We start from the raw sequence: 16,177 nt of genomic DNA on the forward strand, positions 1-16,177 counted from the left end.
GTGTCAGCCTGAGATTTTGACAAGGGAAAGAAGAGAGTAGAAATGAAACTAAGTATATTGGGGAAAAAAAGAAAAAAAGGCAGCATGGACTTTGGAGAGATACTTAATACTGAGAGAAGCAGCAGAAAAGGACAGGGCCAAGTGCAGGACAACACCCTGGTTCTTCAGATAGGAATTGTGTTACTTTGATGCAGAATAGAAAATGTTTCTCACTGAAATTGGCAGTTTCTCCTCTCACTCCTCACAAATGGGATGTTCTCTTACATAGTAATAGCAATCTCTCCCATACAAATACACAATATGTGGGCACCTCCAATACGATGTAGCTTTCCTTAACCACAAAAGCCACCATCTGTAGAAGTTCAGCTTATTAATTTTTAGAGATTGATACAATGATTTTTTTTTCTATTACAGATTCCCAGCTTTCCTGTAACAGTTGTGGAAGATCCTTTGCTCACAGCTTGGTAGTGATGCACAAATGCTAGCCCTGGACTCCTGACTAGAAGTGTTGGAGCACTTGGGTGCCAGCTTGCTGCAGCCAGGCCTGCCAGAGGTTAGTTGTGTTACTGTTTCACCGGAATGCAGAAATGTCACGAGTTCAGCAAGCCCTGAGATGCCCCAGAGTCCTCCGTGGACCTGGTAAGTCCCTTCTTTATACCCTGACATTCTGCCTCTTCCCTTTTCATTTGTGAATATCTTCATTCAATCACTTCACTCAATGTTACAAAGCACAGTGTATAAATACACACACACACACTTATATATACACTTACCATTCTGAAATTCTTCCGGCAGCAGTAGCCTCGCCAGGCTGCCTGAATGGCTACAGCAGACTTCCTCTGTTTCAGAAACTGCTTCCTAAGCAAACAGACAGGTGAGGTGACAAGCAGTACATTATTTCTGCTGCTTCATATGATAAGAATAAGGGTGGTATTTTTTTTTTTGTTTATTTGTTTTTTAATGTTTATGGGATTTCTAGACTCTGATCTCAGGCTTGACTGCTATCTAAGAATGCTAATATCAGGAAAACTGTTGTTAAACTTACTAGCTCAGATACTAGTAGCTTGCTAGAGCAAGCTTGAAGCACAGCAAGGGCTGTTCTTCTTGCTTCCAATTAGCCCAATAAAAGTATTATGTTGCAGCACAAAGGTTAGTCTGGTCAGAAACTTTTGTATCATGTGCATCAAAATTATCCTTTCTCAAAGCATTTTCTCTGCTTACACCTTCTCCATGCTGATGCAAATGCCAGAAGAGGCTGTTTTGCCTGACCTTTTCAGGACAAGGGCCTTGGCCAGTTTCACCCAGGCTCAGCTCATCCTGCTAGTGAAGCAGCACCATGAATCAATCAGTTGAGCTCTCAGAGTGAGAGCTTTCGTATTTGGTTTGCTATCCATTTGTTAGTAGAAAGCATGAGACAAAAGTGTTACTAATCCACCTTTTTATGTCTGAGCTGGCTTTGCCCTTTAATGCTGCAAAAATATTCATAGCAACTGCAGACCAAATTCATTGCTGTAGTAGGAGAGTTCTGTAAGAGCTGAAAAAGCCTTTACATAAAGCAGGGATAACTCTCCCATCTAATGACCACTGCTTCCCAATGTCCTAACTGCCAAGGCTAGGAGCACATCTGAGCAAGAACTTTGTATGGTAAAAGCTGTCACACAGTGGTTGTCAAAGCTTGCACATAGCTCTGATAGTCTAAAAATAAGTCAGGTGAGTTTTTTAGAGAGGGGCAATACTCTTTTAGATAACAGGCAGAGTTGGACAAAAAGGGAGAATTTTATTGGCATTTGTGTCCTGTGTTATAGTTATTGCTTCACCACTGTCAGGAACATTTTCTAAACCAAACCAGGAGTTAGTCTTATATTATGGTTCTGGCTGGACAATACAAAATTAATGAAAAAAAATCATGATGTAAAGCATTTTAGCAAGGGTGGCAATTTATCTGACAGTCACTAAATTTTAGTTCTGAAGATATTTCAAACTAAACTAGAATTGTGCATCTTTGTCAAGGAGAAGGACTAGTTAATTTTCTATCGTTCCTATTCTTTTCTACCTATGTCTTGTATCAAAGAAGCATTCTAAAATAGAAGATCCTACATTCCATGCAGACTTCCTGCTTTCCAGATACCTATCTCTGCCGTTTGCTGTAAAGATTAAGTGCAAATCCTACTTCTAGTCCTTCCCCTACATACAAATTGCATGTGCAGCAGTCCTGCATTTTGAAAAGCATCATGATAATAAACTGATAGTACAGATAGAACAAATCTTTGTGTAAAGTCTGCATAGATGCACTGTTACATGATGAGCATTGAATTGAGAGGTAGCAGAAGGTATGAATTGATACATTTAATACTCAGGAATGCTTCACTTAGGATATTAAAACCTCACTAGAAACCAAAGCAAATCCCATTTTGTGAGATCACTGACCTGTCCTTGAATCCTCTCATCACCTTCTGGATAAGAAGAACCTTATCTGTGAGTATTTGTTGTCGTTGCAACTCCAATACTGTGTCATGGTGATCCTGTTAAAAGAAAACATTGATATGCCAGCTGAATAGACGCAACTTCTGAAAACTGGACACATGGTCTGAAAAAGACACAGAATCAGCATGACATAGTGCAAACTGGGATTAAAATGTGTTTGTGGAACTGCAGTAGGAAGAGTTGTCACTATCTGGCCACACCATGTCTAGCTATAGCAATAAACAAGCACAGAGTCTGTCTAGGAAAAGACTGCTTTTACCTTGCATAGGGCAAGGACTTCCCCTGGGACAGTGTGTTGGTATCCATTGTGCTCCAGGCTTGAGCAGTACAATACATTGCTCTGTGCTGTTTCAGCTGCACCACTGGAGCACAGGAAAAGGATCAGCCCCTCTTACACTAAGCTTGTGTCCATCAAATTACATGGTCTTCAGGAACACAGATCTGGTCTCAGATTCAAGAGAGAGTTTATAGGAGAACCCTGTCCTTCTGGTTCACCACTCTTACATTGACAAGTCAGGCTTAACTGTGAAATGCTCAGTTTTTCAGGGGAAGAGGTAATAAACTGTCCTTTTACTTACTTTAAGGAAAATCTTGGTCTCTCCAGCTTGCCAGCTCTCATCCTTGCCCAGCACTGCTTCAGAGATGCCGATACAGCACTGTCGAGCATCATTCTTCAGCTGATGTGCAAAAGCATCATTATATTAGGGTTTGGTTGGACACACAGTGGTGGTACTATGTAAGGATCTACTGCCTTGCATTTTGTAGGGCAAGGAATACAAATAGAGGAGGTCTGACAGACCTCTGGCCTGACAGGATAATGAATGAAAGTGGTTTGGCTCAAATGGTCAAGAAATAGAGGAACATTAGTGTTTGGTGAAGCATTCCAGAGTTAAATTGCCTGGAAGCACGTCAGTGACCTCAGAAGTGTGTGATTACAGAAAATGAAATATCTGAGGGCAGTAGATATGCCACTGTGCCTGGGATGTCTATGTGGAGCAACTCCAGGAGTTAAAAGCACCTCTGTTGTTTCAACTAAGGTCCAATTGAGCATGTAAGTATTTAGAGTTTTTTGTAATTTACAGTTACTGTGATGACAGCTGTCTGAGCTGTGCCAGCAGTAATCCAAGAACTTTCTACCATGGGAAAGACTATAGCTTCATAAGGAAAAGTTAGATTAGCCTTAAGTCCAGTTTGTGCTAACACACCTGTTGTTGAACAGACCATGGCAGGAGAACTCTGTATCTGTCAAAGAACTCCTCAAAGGTGTAGCGAATTGGGTAGCCAGCTTTCCTGATCTGAATGGTCTCCATCATCCCTGAATATCGCAGCTGTTTAATACACAGCTCCCGGTCAAATAACTGGAAGAGAAAGCAGACAAAGATGAGGCTTAGTACAAAAAAGAGCTGTACATGCAGCATTCCTCAAAATATACATGTATCTATTAACCTGTGACCTCTGAGGGCCTTTAAAATGGCCTACTACGGCTTTTCTTAATTGTACTTCTCATTTCAGTGTCCTAAATTAATTCATTACAGGCATAAACATTTCACTCCAAGAGGTCTTCAAATTTGTGTTTATTGGCAGTGGAAGCAGTCCATTAACTTCAGACTGTCTTCAGCAACCATTTTCAATTCTATAACTGTGATTTCAGGTGAACAATAAATTGTTCATATTGTTTTGCAGGTGTGAGTAACTGTAGTAGAAACTTACGTTCTTTGGGCATACATAGCATGATTGCTGCTATTTTTTTTGTAATACAGATTAAAAATAGGCTCACTGGGCCATATGCAGTACTTTAAAAATGATCAAGTCACTTGACAAACACCATACAAGGATTTGGTGTAGAACTGGGTTGTGATCTCCCAAGTTCCAGCCAAGTATCTTAACGACAAACTTGCTCCTCTTTTTTTGTAGTGTCAAATCAGGCTACATCACCCCTCTCTCAAATACCAACAGCTCCCTTCATCTTTCTCAGGCTGTTTCATAATATGATCGTGGCTGAATCCTATTTTGCTTTTCATTTGTCCTCTTGATTGGGCTAGGAACTCTCCAGTTCGCTCCTTATCTTTACAGGACTGGCTTTTGCAGCTCCTCCCAGGAACACACCTGTGTGTTTTTTTGCCATCCTTCACTCTATTACTCTATTACTCTATCCTATTGCCCTTTGTCTTACAGTAATGGCTTGTACTCCAGCTCTTCTTGGCTGAAGTACAGATAGAAAATGCTACATAGCAACTGATATCTTTTCATCATTAAAAAGTTTACTGAAGGCAAGAACTCATAATGTTAAAGCATTACCAGTGGTTTCTTGTAGTCATTCGGTTTGATGCAGCGGATGAAGTATGGCTGGCACTGACCAAGGATTTTCATGAGTTTTTCTAGGGATTGCTTGAACTGTCCTCCCAGAGTAGAGACCCGTTTGGTGGTATCCAAGCCCTGGGAAGAGTAAGCACATGCTGATTGCTACATCATTCATTGTCAGAGGGCCAGATGATAAATCTTCATATTTTTGTACGAGTAATGGTATCAAACAAATGCCAGGAAAAGGTATCTACCTATATGGGAGTTAAATCTGTCATCTGCATCTTATTTGGGAAGATTATTTTGAAGAAACCCCACTGAGGTCCTTTACCTACTTGGGCAATAATTTCTAGCAGTAGGGGTGGCTGTGGTGGAAGAAATTCCTCCTACAGGGGCCCACATAGGCCTGTCTCCAACCAAGGCTGTGCTTAGTGTGGGGCCTGGGTGTCAAGCCATTATTCATGCATGTGTGCCTGAAAGTTTGGTAAGAAACAGCCATTTCCAAAGCAATAATAACCTCCAGGCCAGGCATTTTGCTGCCAGTTCATAGCTAAGTAGAATAGCTAAGGATTCTGAGCAGTTTATTCCTTAATGCTCAGGATGGTCTCCTTGCTCATTAATGCTACAGTAAGTAGTGAAAAGGCAAACTTCTACTGGAGGATGATGTAAAACTGCTCTATCTGTGGCTGCAGATGCAGTGCTTTATGTCTGACAACTCCTGGGTTGAATTTTGCTTACAGGTGCAATAGTGTAACCCCAGAGGGACTGCACTTGGATGCAGTTAGCTCCTGACTTCCCCTGCTTCATTGTAAGCACAGTTCTACCTCTTTCCACACAGATTATCACAATAACCCTTAGCTGCTGCTTCTATGTTTTTAGAGCATATTAAATTACAGTGACAGCAGTGCAGATTCCAGGTAACAAAAAGATTCCATTGGCCTTTTTCTTACAGGCTTCTTATAAGCTTGGAAATTATCTTTGAAACACAATACTGCTATATATAAAGATGTTTTTTTTTTTCCCTCCCCCTCCCAATCACCTCCTATTCAAAATAAATAAACCATTTAAAGGCCAGTGGCTCGCATCACTTTAATAGTCTTTATAGTACCTCGTTACTCTGGTTCTTACATTTTAAATCCCCTTTTTAACACTCAAGTTGCCACTTTCTTCTTTAAGCTACAGGACAATGCTGCCCTCCAGCGACCAAACCCTCATGCCTTGGAAAATAGCTCCTGGAATGCTTCATAGCAGCTCTGATGCGTTTCAGGGCTAGCAAGCTCCTGTTTGAAGTGGACAGCATAACAGCATATAGACGTTTAAACTGTACGAGAGTTAAAAGCAATTTGCACTCCCAGACCTTAGAGGCTTTTCTGCTGTACCACTAAATCAGTGGGACAGTCACAGAAGGCTGATGTCCAGGCCCTCATGGTCTCACAGACCACCTTCAGATACAACACTGTTAGCCTGTCTTGTTGCTGGAATGGCGGTGAATTTTCTCCCCTGGTGAGTCAGGAGAGAGACTCTGACACCTCAGAAAAGCACATTTTTTTTCCTGGCACTTCATTTCCTGTTATTTTCTGTAGCCTGCTTCTTAGGCTCCCCAACAGTGGCCCAACCTATTTGAAATTAATAGAGATGCATCACCTGACTTCTATGCATTTTGAAATAGACAGTAACCCACATTTAGTAGCTCCTTTCTTGACATATTACTTTCTAAATGTTCTCCTAAGGAAAGCTCTTTTTTCCCATGACATAACCTTCTTTAAAAAGACAAAAATCATTAGAGCAATGCAGGTGGGCCTGATATTTAATCTTAAGTTTCTCATAACATTTAATAAATGCTAAGCCATTTCTCAGTTGCTGCTTGTACCACTTCTTTCTTCTCCCACAGGTTTTTAACCTGTCTGTAGCCAGATGTTCTGGACAGCAGAAAGCCACATTGAGATAAAGACTGAGGAAGAAAGAACGGGATCAGAAAACAATGCCAGGAGAATAGGCAGATAACAGGTAAGATAGCAAGCTGACTGTTTGCTCTCTACCCTGAGAAGAAAACTCAGGAATATAAACACTAAAAGCACTCCTGGGAGACAGGGCTGACATTACATTTGTTTACAGCATGAATGCCAGATCCTGACTTTTATTCCAGACTCCTTTGTTGAAATGGGTTGAAGGAAAGGGTATGCATGAAAATGTATTTGCAGAGACAGTGTAATAAAAAGAGGAGGCCAAGAACAGCCAGAGCATTATGGAAGGGAGGAGAAATGAGTTGTTTCTGCAACCCAGTGTCATTTAGCCAACCTTGTAGGCTTGGTCATTTCCAAGACGCCGGATGGTCCCACGTCCCAGACTAGGTGGGGTTGCTTCCACCTGGAAAATCTGCCTCAGGAATTTGTTTTTGGAGGAATGAACCACCTGCATTACATTAGCACTCAGTGTGTCCCGATTTTTCTCTAGGAAACCTATAGGATGGAAAAAAAAATACAAAAGCTTGTTATCTCTGCAGTCAGCTGGCTCTAGTGCTACTCTGGCTAGCTAAAATCTATTTCATTTACAGTAACTTGCTGATTAGTTTAGAGTAATCCTCCTGATCTTCTGACTTCAGCTAAGTAAACATGAAGGTTTTTAACTCCCATCCTGAGAAATCACAGATCAGCACTACCCTGGAGTGCTACACGTCCATGGCAATCTATGCTTTTCTCTTCACCCTCCACATCCAGCAGTGATAGGCTCACCTTTTGATTCATAAAAGACAGCCCCAGCAAAGTGGTTAATGCCAAACTTGGTGTCATGGTCACTCTTAGGTGGGATATAGACTTTACTTTTGCCATGGAGGGAATTGATTTTGATGAGCATGGTAGCATCTGTGCCCTGGGAATAAACACAGGCAGAAAAAGACAGTTAAGTAGATCCCCTTTCTGCACTGGACTATGCTCAGTGAACAAACAGATGTGGTGCTCAGAAATAGCAAAGGCTTAAATTCTGCTCCTTATGTGTATGGTAAATCTGGAAGAAGTCAGTGCCAGAAGTACCTTCTCTTTTACACAGACCTTCCTCTCAAGCATCAGGACAGAACACAGCACTAGAGTGTAAGGCCTAGTGTTTTAGGACTGTACACAAGGCTCTATAACATGACCAACATCACCAGGCATGCTGAAAATTTCTCAAATCTTTGATGTTTGCAAGCAGAATTCCCCACCAACCTTCCCATGCCATCCTAACCAGCCATGCTCTAAGGGTGCATGTTCCTTCTTCCAGGTAGGCACACCGAGCCTTCTTTCACTCTCCAACGGGTATAAGACTCAGAAATCACCAGAAGAAGGCTGCCGAAGCAGATACCAGTCAGCATGCCCAGACTGTGACTTCCACAGGCAGACAGCTTCTCTTCAGCTGATGCCATCACAATCTCATCCCCTTGCCGTGCATGTGAGGCTAGCTCTGCTCACTCACCTGTGCTAGGTTTGTGCTGTGCTATCTGAGAAGCCATGTGCTCTGAGAATCAGAGGAGTTTTTTCCTCCTGACTGCAGGACCGTTAGGACCACCCTCTTCTCAGGGTAGAAAGGGGAAAGTCATCTGTCTGTCTGTACACAATCCTCTTAAATTTCTCCATGAGGACTACCAGTGAGCTGAGGCAGGGGCTTGCCGTTTTGGATAAGCTGATGTTGCCATCTGTACTAACAGTCCTGCTTACCCTCACCATGCCCTGGAGATGAGGAAAATGTTCTTCAGGAATGTTTGAGATAGGATCTTCAACCCCTGCTCTCCTGTTTGAGATGCCTGCCTTTTCTAGAATGACATTTTTCACAATGATATTGCACAGCTGTGACCATCATACAGGAGAAGAGAAAGCTGCCATCCAGACCAACAGCAGAACAATACTCAAACAATATACAAAACTAAATATTTCCTAAAAGGGCACTTCTAAATGATCAGGAGTCCTTCCTTCTCCACTTGGAACAACTATAAGAGTTTCAACAGCGAGATACCAGGAAGAGCACACTCCAGCAAAGACAAAAGTATTCATATAGCTAATTTAAAAGGGACACCTTTTAAGGGGGAAGATGTTGCCTCTCAAATGTCTTGAGACATTGCCTCTCAATGTCAGAGACATTATCTCTGAAAGTGTTTTTGCAGTCTTCTGTGTAAAGCCAAGCATTACTGATGCGCTATGGTGAAAACCAAACATTTCAGATGAAACCATAAAGTTACCTTTGGGAACTTGCTCTCTTCATCAATGAGGGAGATGATGTTCATGGGTTTGAGTGCAATGATTTCCAGAGCCTGGTGGTTGTCAGGGAATTCAATGTTACTCCAGGCAATGTGCTCTGCAAGGTATTCCTCTTGTTCCAGCTTGAAGACATGGTGCACGAAGAACTGCTGAAGGTGCTCATTGACAATGTTAATGCAGAGCTGCTCAAAGCTGTGGAAGGACAAGGTGGGAAACCATGGTCATCCCTGGACCTCAGCCAGTGCTGCACTGCCACTGCTCCGTGGTATTTGTTTAAATATGTATTTGGATATGTATTTGGATATGTATTTGGATATGTATTAAATACATATCCAGATGTACTACTGCTATATTCCACAGTGTTAATGACTACCACCACTGCATGTTGTCAGTCTTAGGAATGTAAGAGATACATTTTCGGCTGTGATAAAGATGAGCCAACTGATGACTGAGGGTTGATGGGTAAGCAAGAAAAGATCATGTATGTGTTTCAAGAAAACTCTAGAGTAAAGGGGACATATAACTGAAAATAGCTCGACTGTATGAATGTGTGACCTGTTTTTACTTGCACTGGCATTACCGCTTCTTCTGTCAGTTAATCCTAAATGCTGCACCTGAGTTTCACTACCTGGTAATTGCTGTAGCACAGTGTGTGCCTGTGGAGTACTCACCACAGTGAGGCCCCATGTGGATTGCAGCCTCTGGGAATAGCATAAAGTAATAGATAGATAGATATAGATAGACTGTGAAAGATGTAGGCTGTCCTGAACAGATCTTAGACTGCATTCCAAAGGTCAGTGAGGAATAAAATCTTGCTGAAAGCAAGCGAAGTACATCTGCTGAAATGAATTGGAAGAAATTGCCACGCAGAATTTAGAAAAAATGAAAAACATGGAACGTTTTAAGTGATTTATCAAGGAGGGGGTGACAAAGGTGGAGTGAAATAGAATGACAGAGATAATATTAGTTATATTATTAATTATTACAATATTTATTATTGTAATTAATAATAATATTTGCACACAGTAATTTACTACATCCCAAACTGTAGCATACCCTGCTACAATAGTGCTCACATGTTGTCTGTGTCACAAAACGGAGAAAGCTTCGTTACTCTGGTCACCAATGTTTGTAGACTGCAGAGTACGGGTGATGGTTTGTAGAGTACTGATGATATGGTACCTACATACCATACAAGTTAGAGAATTGCTGCCTCTGTGAAGAAGGGCACATAGAAATGGTGCTTTGGGACTGAAATCAGCAGTAGGAGAGGTAGCAGTGGGACAACAGTATACTAACCAGGTGTTTTACTGACCTGTCCTTAGAAGCAGAGAAATTAAGGAGCCCCCCAAAAAAGTGACAGGAGAGCAAAAAACACTGAGCAAAACAGAAGCATGGGCTGAAATGGGAAACCAAATACAGCCTCCTTTGTACAAAATGCATCACAAGAGACATTATAAAAATGTTATGGAACAAAGAAGTTTGGTACAGAGACAGGAGGCATCTGCTTGTAATGACTGCCTGCTCGTAGCATCTCCTCTGAGCAAATTCCTGAGGTTCTGGAATAGACGTGGCAATGGCTGTACCAGAAAGAAAACTGAAGGAGAAGGCAGAAATGTGACCAAGACTGGAGACAAATGGTATCTGTGCAAGATCATCACTGGGAAAACTCAGTGACGGAAATTTCACTGCTTCTCTGAGAATGAGGACAATAATGAAAGAACATTTCTATTTCTTCATTCTTTCTATTTACATCAGCTGGTTTTCAGCTCCCCAGTGGAAACGAATTTAGAGCCTCTTACCTGTTGTTGCTAAAGTTTTCAAACCCAAAAATGTCCAACAACCCAATGGACTGATGCGTATTTTTAGGCTTCTCAGAAGTTGGGTTGGAAATGGCTGAGTTGATCTTATTCACTATCCACAGGAAAATCCGTCCATATATACCCTGGCGAAAAATTAAAGAGCAAATGGAAAACCGTTGTTACAGTCTTTGGACATATCTCAATGCTTTCCTTCGTGCTACAACAATGATGTCAGACTATGCCTGAAGACTAGGAGGGAACAGAGCCCACTGGGTGAATATTTATCACAAAAGGCTCTTTCACTAGTAAGACAGGCAGCTTTGAAAGCATTCCCAATCTTAAACAGAGAATACGTAAAAACCAATACCTTCACAAATGCATCCCTCCCATCTGCAGCTTGAGCTACATTCAGAGGCCTGGACACACTTTCTCCTCGAACAATGATTGAGAGGTTTGTGAGACTGTTCTGAAGTTCACTGGAGTCCACCTGGAGGAACAGGAATGGCAATCTGGTCATTCAGGTGGATAAAGGAGATCCAGCAAAGAAAGTCTGTCTCAGGACGAGGGCTGTAACAAACTGCCTGTCCAGCAGCATTCATGACAGCATTCTGCTGTCCTAGACTGAAAGCTCTCCTAGCTCAGACACATCTGCAACAGCATCACTTGAGTACCAGCGAGAAGAAATGCCCTTTTTATGTGCTTCCATACATAAACAATCCACAGAATCATGTTTTGTCGGTGTGCTCAGGGAGCATGGGTGAAGGAGAGAACTAGTAGGAGAAGATGAGAGTCCATTACCTCAAGCAATTTGGTTGCAATCGAAAAGTGTGGTGAATCCATCACATCAGAGCAGTCCAAGTTGTCATACACAGCCGCTGGAATAAGGAAACAGTCAGTCTTGGGGTGAATCATTTCTGTCGGGGTGGGGGCTGTGCTATTATTGCAGCCATATTTCTGTAACCCCATAGCTCTGGGAATGTGACAAAGCAATCAGTTCCCTGATGAAGCTCCCAGGTTTGATGATTTTATTAAGAAGAGTTCTGATTTCAGTCAGGGATCCTGGCATGTATGGGGTCCTCACAACTCCTGAACATCAGGCTAAAAGTAGCAGCAAAGCTGACAAGGTTATTACTTTTAAATGGTAGCTATTGGAGATCTGGAGAAGTTCTATCTTTCTTATGAGGAAAGGCTGAGGGAACTGGGTCTGTTCAGCCTGGAGAAGAGAAGACTGAGAGGGGATCTCCTCAGTGTATATAAATACCCGAGGGGTGGGGGACAGAAGGATGTAGCCAACCTCCTCTCAGTGGTTTGTGGGGATAGGACAGGGCAATGGCTGCAAGTTAGAGCACAGGAAGTTCCACACTGACATGTGAAAGAACTTCTTCATGGTGAGGGTGATGGAGCATTGCAACAGGCTGCCTAGGGAGGTTGTGGAGTCTTCTTCTCTGGAGATATTCAAAGCCTGTCTGGATGCCTACCTGGGCAGCCTGCTCTGAGGAACCTGCTTTGGCAGGGGGGTTGGACCCGATGATCTTTCGAGGTCCCTTCCAATCCCTACAGTTCTGAGATTCTGTGATTCTGTGATATCTGACTTCAGAAAATGTTTCTGAAAACATTTTCCTTATACCTGGCTTATGGGAAATTTAGACAAAAAAGGTTGTCTAAATGTTCAATTTTAGCAGCCAACATTACTCCAAAGATCCCTTCTGGCATCACTGTATTGGATCCTCTGCATCACAAAGAGAAGGAGGCCTTTTCTAAAATGTGAGAGCTCCTGGCGTCCTGCTGCTGGGTGTATGAGGCTGTGTCTGTGCCATACAAGAATTGCATTCACACAGGTGGGTGTTCACCATACCCAGCCCGCAGATGACTGCTATCATCTCCACAGCAAGCATGACTCAACTGCTCTTCTGTCCTCTGGCTCGCAGAGCACTACAATCAGCAAATGTAGCATGGCATTACATTATCTAGTGTTTCAGTTTGCGTGATAAGGGTTTATTTGTAGCTATGGAAACCTGAGTGTGACAAAAGTAGATGGATGTGTTTCAAAAAATTACCTAATGTTTAATGGTGCTTATCTGCCTGCCCCTCCAACCCTGTCCACCCGCCTGTTAATGCACGGCAGAGGAGCACAGCCTAAGCTGTACAGTGGGAAGCAGACAGCATCTCTAGGCCTTTAACATTGAGTCTGAGGAAAGACCAAGCACAGACAATGCTGAGTTTACCTTCAAACTCTACATTCCCCAGGTGCAGAATAGCAGCCAGCAGTTTGCTGATGTCCCAGTGCTCAGAGTCTGAGAACATGAGGATCTTCATAGCCGAGCGGATGTGGGCATACTCCTTTGCATCATTCCGGCCATCACAAGATGTGCAGTTGCCCTGCAAGACACCACACTCAACAAGTAAGGAAAATCTCGTTTCTTTTCAGATCATATAAATATCAGATATAAGGATGAGGATTCTTGACACTGTTTCTGCTTTTTCATTTTCTCCTAAGGTATAAGTACTTGAGTAGCTTTCTCCCTGGCATTCATCCAAAATCTAAGTGCCTGTGAAAGCAGGAGATATTTCCTACCTGCTCTTTATGTTTCTTAAGGCTGACCTGGATGGAAGGCTTTGAACTGCCACAAGCTGCCACCGTGGTAGATGGGTGGATGTTACAATAAGTCTCCAAAACTGAGACTCACAGCACTTTTGATGTTACTGCTTGTGGTACTCTAAGGAAAGGACTGCTGATACTCGGTAACTGCCCATCTGCAGCTCCTATTGATGGTACTTGTTTGCTGGAAGAAGCAAATGGCAAAGGGATAATGGAGAAGGAAGTAGAAATTGTTACCATAGTGAGATAAGTGTACTCTGAAGCAGTTCCCAGATTCAGCATCTTTTTCTGCTCCAGATTCATCCCCATTAGCATGCAATAGAAGATATGATAGTTCCTCTCCTCTGGAGCCTGGAAAGAAAGGAATAGGCCAATATAGCCTTGTTAGTACAGGCTTGTAACACAGGAGCAGGCAAAATGGACATCTGCAAGTGGCCTCACCTGCCGGCAAACACGTGACTTTTCCAGAAGAAACTGTTCTATCTGGGCTCCTTCTATCACACCACTGCGGTTGAAGCGGATATCAATGTATTTCCCAAAGCGACTTGAATTATCATTTCGAACTGTCTTGGCATTTCCAAAAGCTGATTGGCAAAGGGCAAAGGTAGTATCTTGATTACTGCAGTTAACGAACATTGTGTCTATTTTTAATCCTCTTCTGTTTTTCTACTGGCAAGTTGTGCACCACATGATAGTGCTGACAAGTACTAAAGAATACATGGACTAAGGCTCCCTGCTGAGATGACAGGCAGGCATACTGCACATCCAGATAATTGGGCCCTAACAGATATATTCAGGTGATCCACATATACACTATATCTGACCAGCCAAGAGAGCTGAGCACTTCTTCATTAAGACCTGCAAAAGGACTTTCTGGGTACTCGTCCGATCCCTCTACTGAGAAAGATGGACCTGCTGTGGACCTAATGGGGACATGGCAGAAAAATCTAGAGAATTTCTGTGCTACATTGTCAATACTTGAGGGGTTTTAGCTGTTATGCAAATACGGTAATTCTAGTGTCTGTTCCTGAATTTTTCCTGACACAAAATTCCTGTGATAAGGGTGGTAAATCAGGCCTTTTTGCTAAATAACCCACCTTCCAGAATAGGGTTGGCCTCTAGGATTTGCTGCTCTATCCAGGAATGCTGGCCACTGACAGCTGCCAAAAACTGTAGTATTAGCTTTGTGCTTTCAGTTTTCCCAGCTCCAGATTCTCCACTGCATAAAGAAACAATATCATTAATGGTTTCATTTCTTCTTTTTTGGCTAGGGTGGCAAATGGCAGACCAAAGTGAAAAAATAAATCCTACTTATATTTACATTGTGAATGGCAGATCAGGCTGTCTTTCATTGGGGACTAAAGGGTGGTGTTTAAGGAAAGGTTGGACCTGGTGCTTAGGGACATGGTTTAGTGGGTGACATTGGTAGTAGGATGATTGGACCAGATGATCCTGGAGGTCTCTTCCAACCTTAATGATTCTATGATTCTGAGTTTCTGTGATTCAGGAAATCTCTGCAGAAAACACAAGTAGCACAAGTATGGTGTCCCTATAGTGAAAGATAGCCTTACACCACAAAGGATCAGATGTGCACAATGTATCACCATATTCAAAGAGTCTGGGGGAAAACAATGGATTCATGAAATCCCTTGCATATGTTCTACCTTTTGAAGCCCTGACTGAAAATGAAGTAGCCGGGGAGAAAACTGTTATCTCAAGTCTTATCTGTGCCTTTGCATTTGGAAGATTTCCTATGTCCTCAAAGGTGCCCCAAAAATATGCCAGATTTGGCTTTCTGCCACTCATCCTGAGTCTAGTCACCTGATCACACAGCACTGGTCTCTCTTATTCCTCTTCATATTGAAGTAACAATTGTCAGCAATGGCGAAGACATGAGGTGGCAGCTCTCCGATCCTCTTGTTGCAGTACAGCCTGATATAATCAACTGTGTAGAGAGGCAGCAGCTGGTATGGATTCACTGCTACCAAGATAGATCCTGTGTAAGTCTGGAAAACAGTTATGAGCATTACCTTTAGCAGCAAACCTGCAAACAAGAATACAGCCAAAGGCACTCACAGTGTGATACTAAGCAGGGGCAGGAGGGAAACCTGGGAGATCCATAGCAGCCCTTAGGTGAGGCCTAAGTGCTAAGGTCTGGTTGTTACTAAATGTCCCAGGATATCTTTTTTTTTTTTTTTTTTTTTTTTTTTTCAGAAGGAATAATGATAACTATAATCTCCTGGTCAGATCACAGCTCACCTCGCTGTCTAAGGCTAAAACACAAAAGCTCAATTTGGCACGGCATTTTTATGTGTTATCATAAGATGTTTTGTAGTGATTTTTAAGCTGCTTTTCTGTTCTGGTGCAGATGTAGCTGGACTTTGCACTGGACAAAGTTATGGTTGTGGGGTTCTATGCACGAAAGAAGGCTTGCAGGCAGCTCAGGTTACCCTACTGAAGGTGCATTAGAGGTTATTGCTAGAAGTAGCATGCTTGGTAACCTTGGCACTCACATAGATTTTGTGCTGCTGGTGGCGGATGAGGAGGTTGTGCACCATGCCTGCTTCATGAAGATCCCCAAGGCGGATCATGTCTTCCACCCCTTGGACAGAGGATGGGTGCATTGGGTGCACCATGTGCATGTTCTGGGTCGTGATCCAGTGCTCCTGAAAAAGGCAAGGCAGAAGTTTCAATGGATTGTGCTGTTACCCAGAGGCAAACAAAGGAAAGCACCATGTTAGACCAGAGCAAGCTTGAACATAGTC

General features: G+C 42.6%; 1 protein-coding gene and 1 long non-coding RNA gene across 5 annotated transcripts in view; one reads left to right on the top strand and one right to left on the bottom strand.

The window, feature by feature from the left end:
• Positions 1 to 16,177, bottom strand: part of MYO7B (myosin VIIB) — a 50,148-nt gene that overhangs the window by 27,486 nt on the left and 6,485 nt on the right. For both annotated transcript variants that reach the window (XM_084529854.1, XM_084529853.1), the window contains exons 4-20: positions 15,926 to 16,078; positions 15,234 to 15,418; positions 14,510 to 14,631; positions 13,854 to 13,996; positions 13,650 to 13,763; positions 13,039 to 13,192; positions 11,612 to 11,688; positions 11,181 to 11,300; positions 10,814 to 10,956; positions 8,993 to 9,203; positions 7,518 to 7,653; positions 7,084 to 7,244; positions 4,783 to 4,920; positions 3,690 to 3,842; positions 3,063 to 3,161; positions 2,428 to 2,522; positions 774 to 858 (exon numbers count right to left, since the gene is read on the bottom strand). In XM_084529854.1, coding sequence (XP_084385980.1) covers positions 774 to 858; positions 2,428 to 2,522; positions 3,063 to 3,161; positions 3,690 to 3,842; positions 4,783 to 4,920; positions 7,084 to 7,244; positions 7,518 to 7,653; positions 8,993 to 9,203; positions 10,814 to 10,956; positions 11,181 to 11,300; positions 11,612 to 11,688; positions 13,039 to 13,192; positions 13,650 to 13,763; positions 13,854 to 13,996; positions 14,510 to 14,631; positions 15,234 to 15,418; positions 15,926 to 16,078 — 2,289 coding nt within the window. The remainder of the gene's footprint in view (positions 1 to 773; positions 859 to 2,427; positions 2,523 to 3,062; positions 3,162 to 3,689; positions 3,843 to 4,782; positions 4,921 to 7,083; positions 7,245 to 7,517; positions 7,654 to 8,992; positions 9,204 to 10,813; positions 10,957 to 11,180; positions 11,301 to 11,611; positions 11,689 to 13,038; positions 13,193 to 13,649; positions 13,764 to 13,853; positions 13,997 to 14,509; positions 14,632 to 15,233; positions 15,419 to 15,925; positions 16,079 to 16,177) is intronic.
• Positions 1 to 16,177, top strand: part of LOC311441578 — a 36,715-nt gene that overhangs the window by 9,343 nt on the left and 11,195 nt on the right. For 2 of the 3 annotated variants that reach the window (XR_014696082.1, XR_014696083.1), the window contains exons 3-6: positions 415 to 639; positions 6,677 to 6,792; positions 12,496 to 12,651; positions 13,061 to 13,215. This is a non-coding gene — a long non-coding RNA (uncharacterized lncRNA). The remainder of the gene's footprint in view (positions 1 to 414; positions 640 to 6,676; positions 6,793 to 12,495; positions 12,652 to 13,060; positions 13,216 to 16,177) is intronic. The other variant, XR_014696084.1, reaches the window with a different exon arrangement.

The sequence above is a fragment of the Aythya ferina genome, assembly GCF_964211825.1.
Source record: "Aythya ferina genome assembly, chromosome: 9".
NCBI lineage: Eukaryota > Metazoa > Chordata > Aves > Anseriformes > Anatidae > Aythya > Aythya ferina.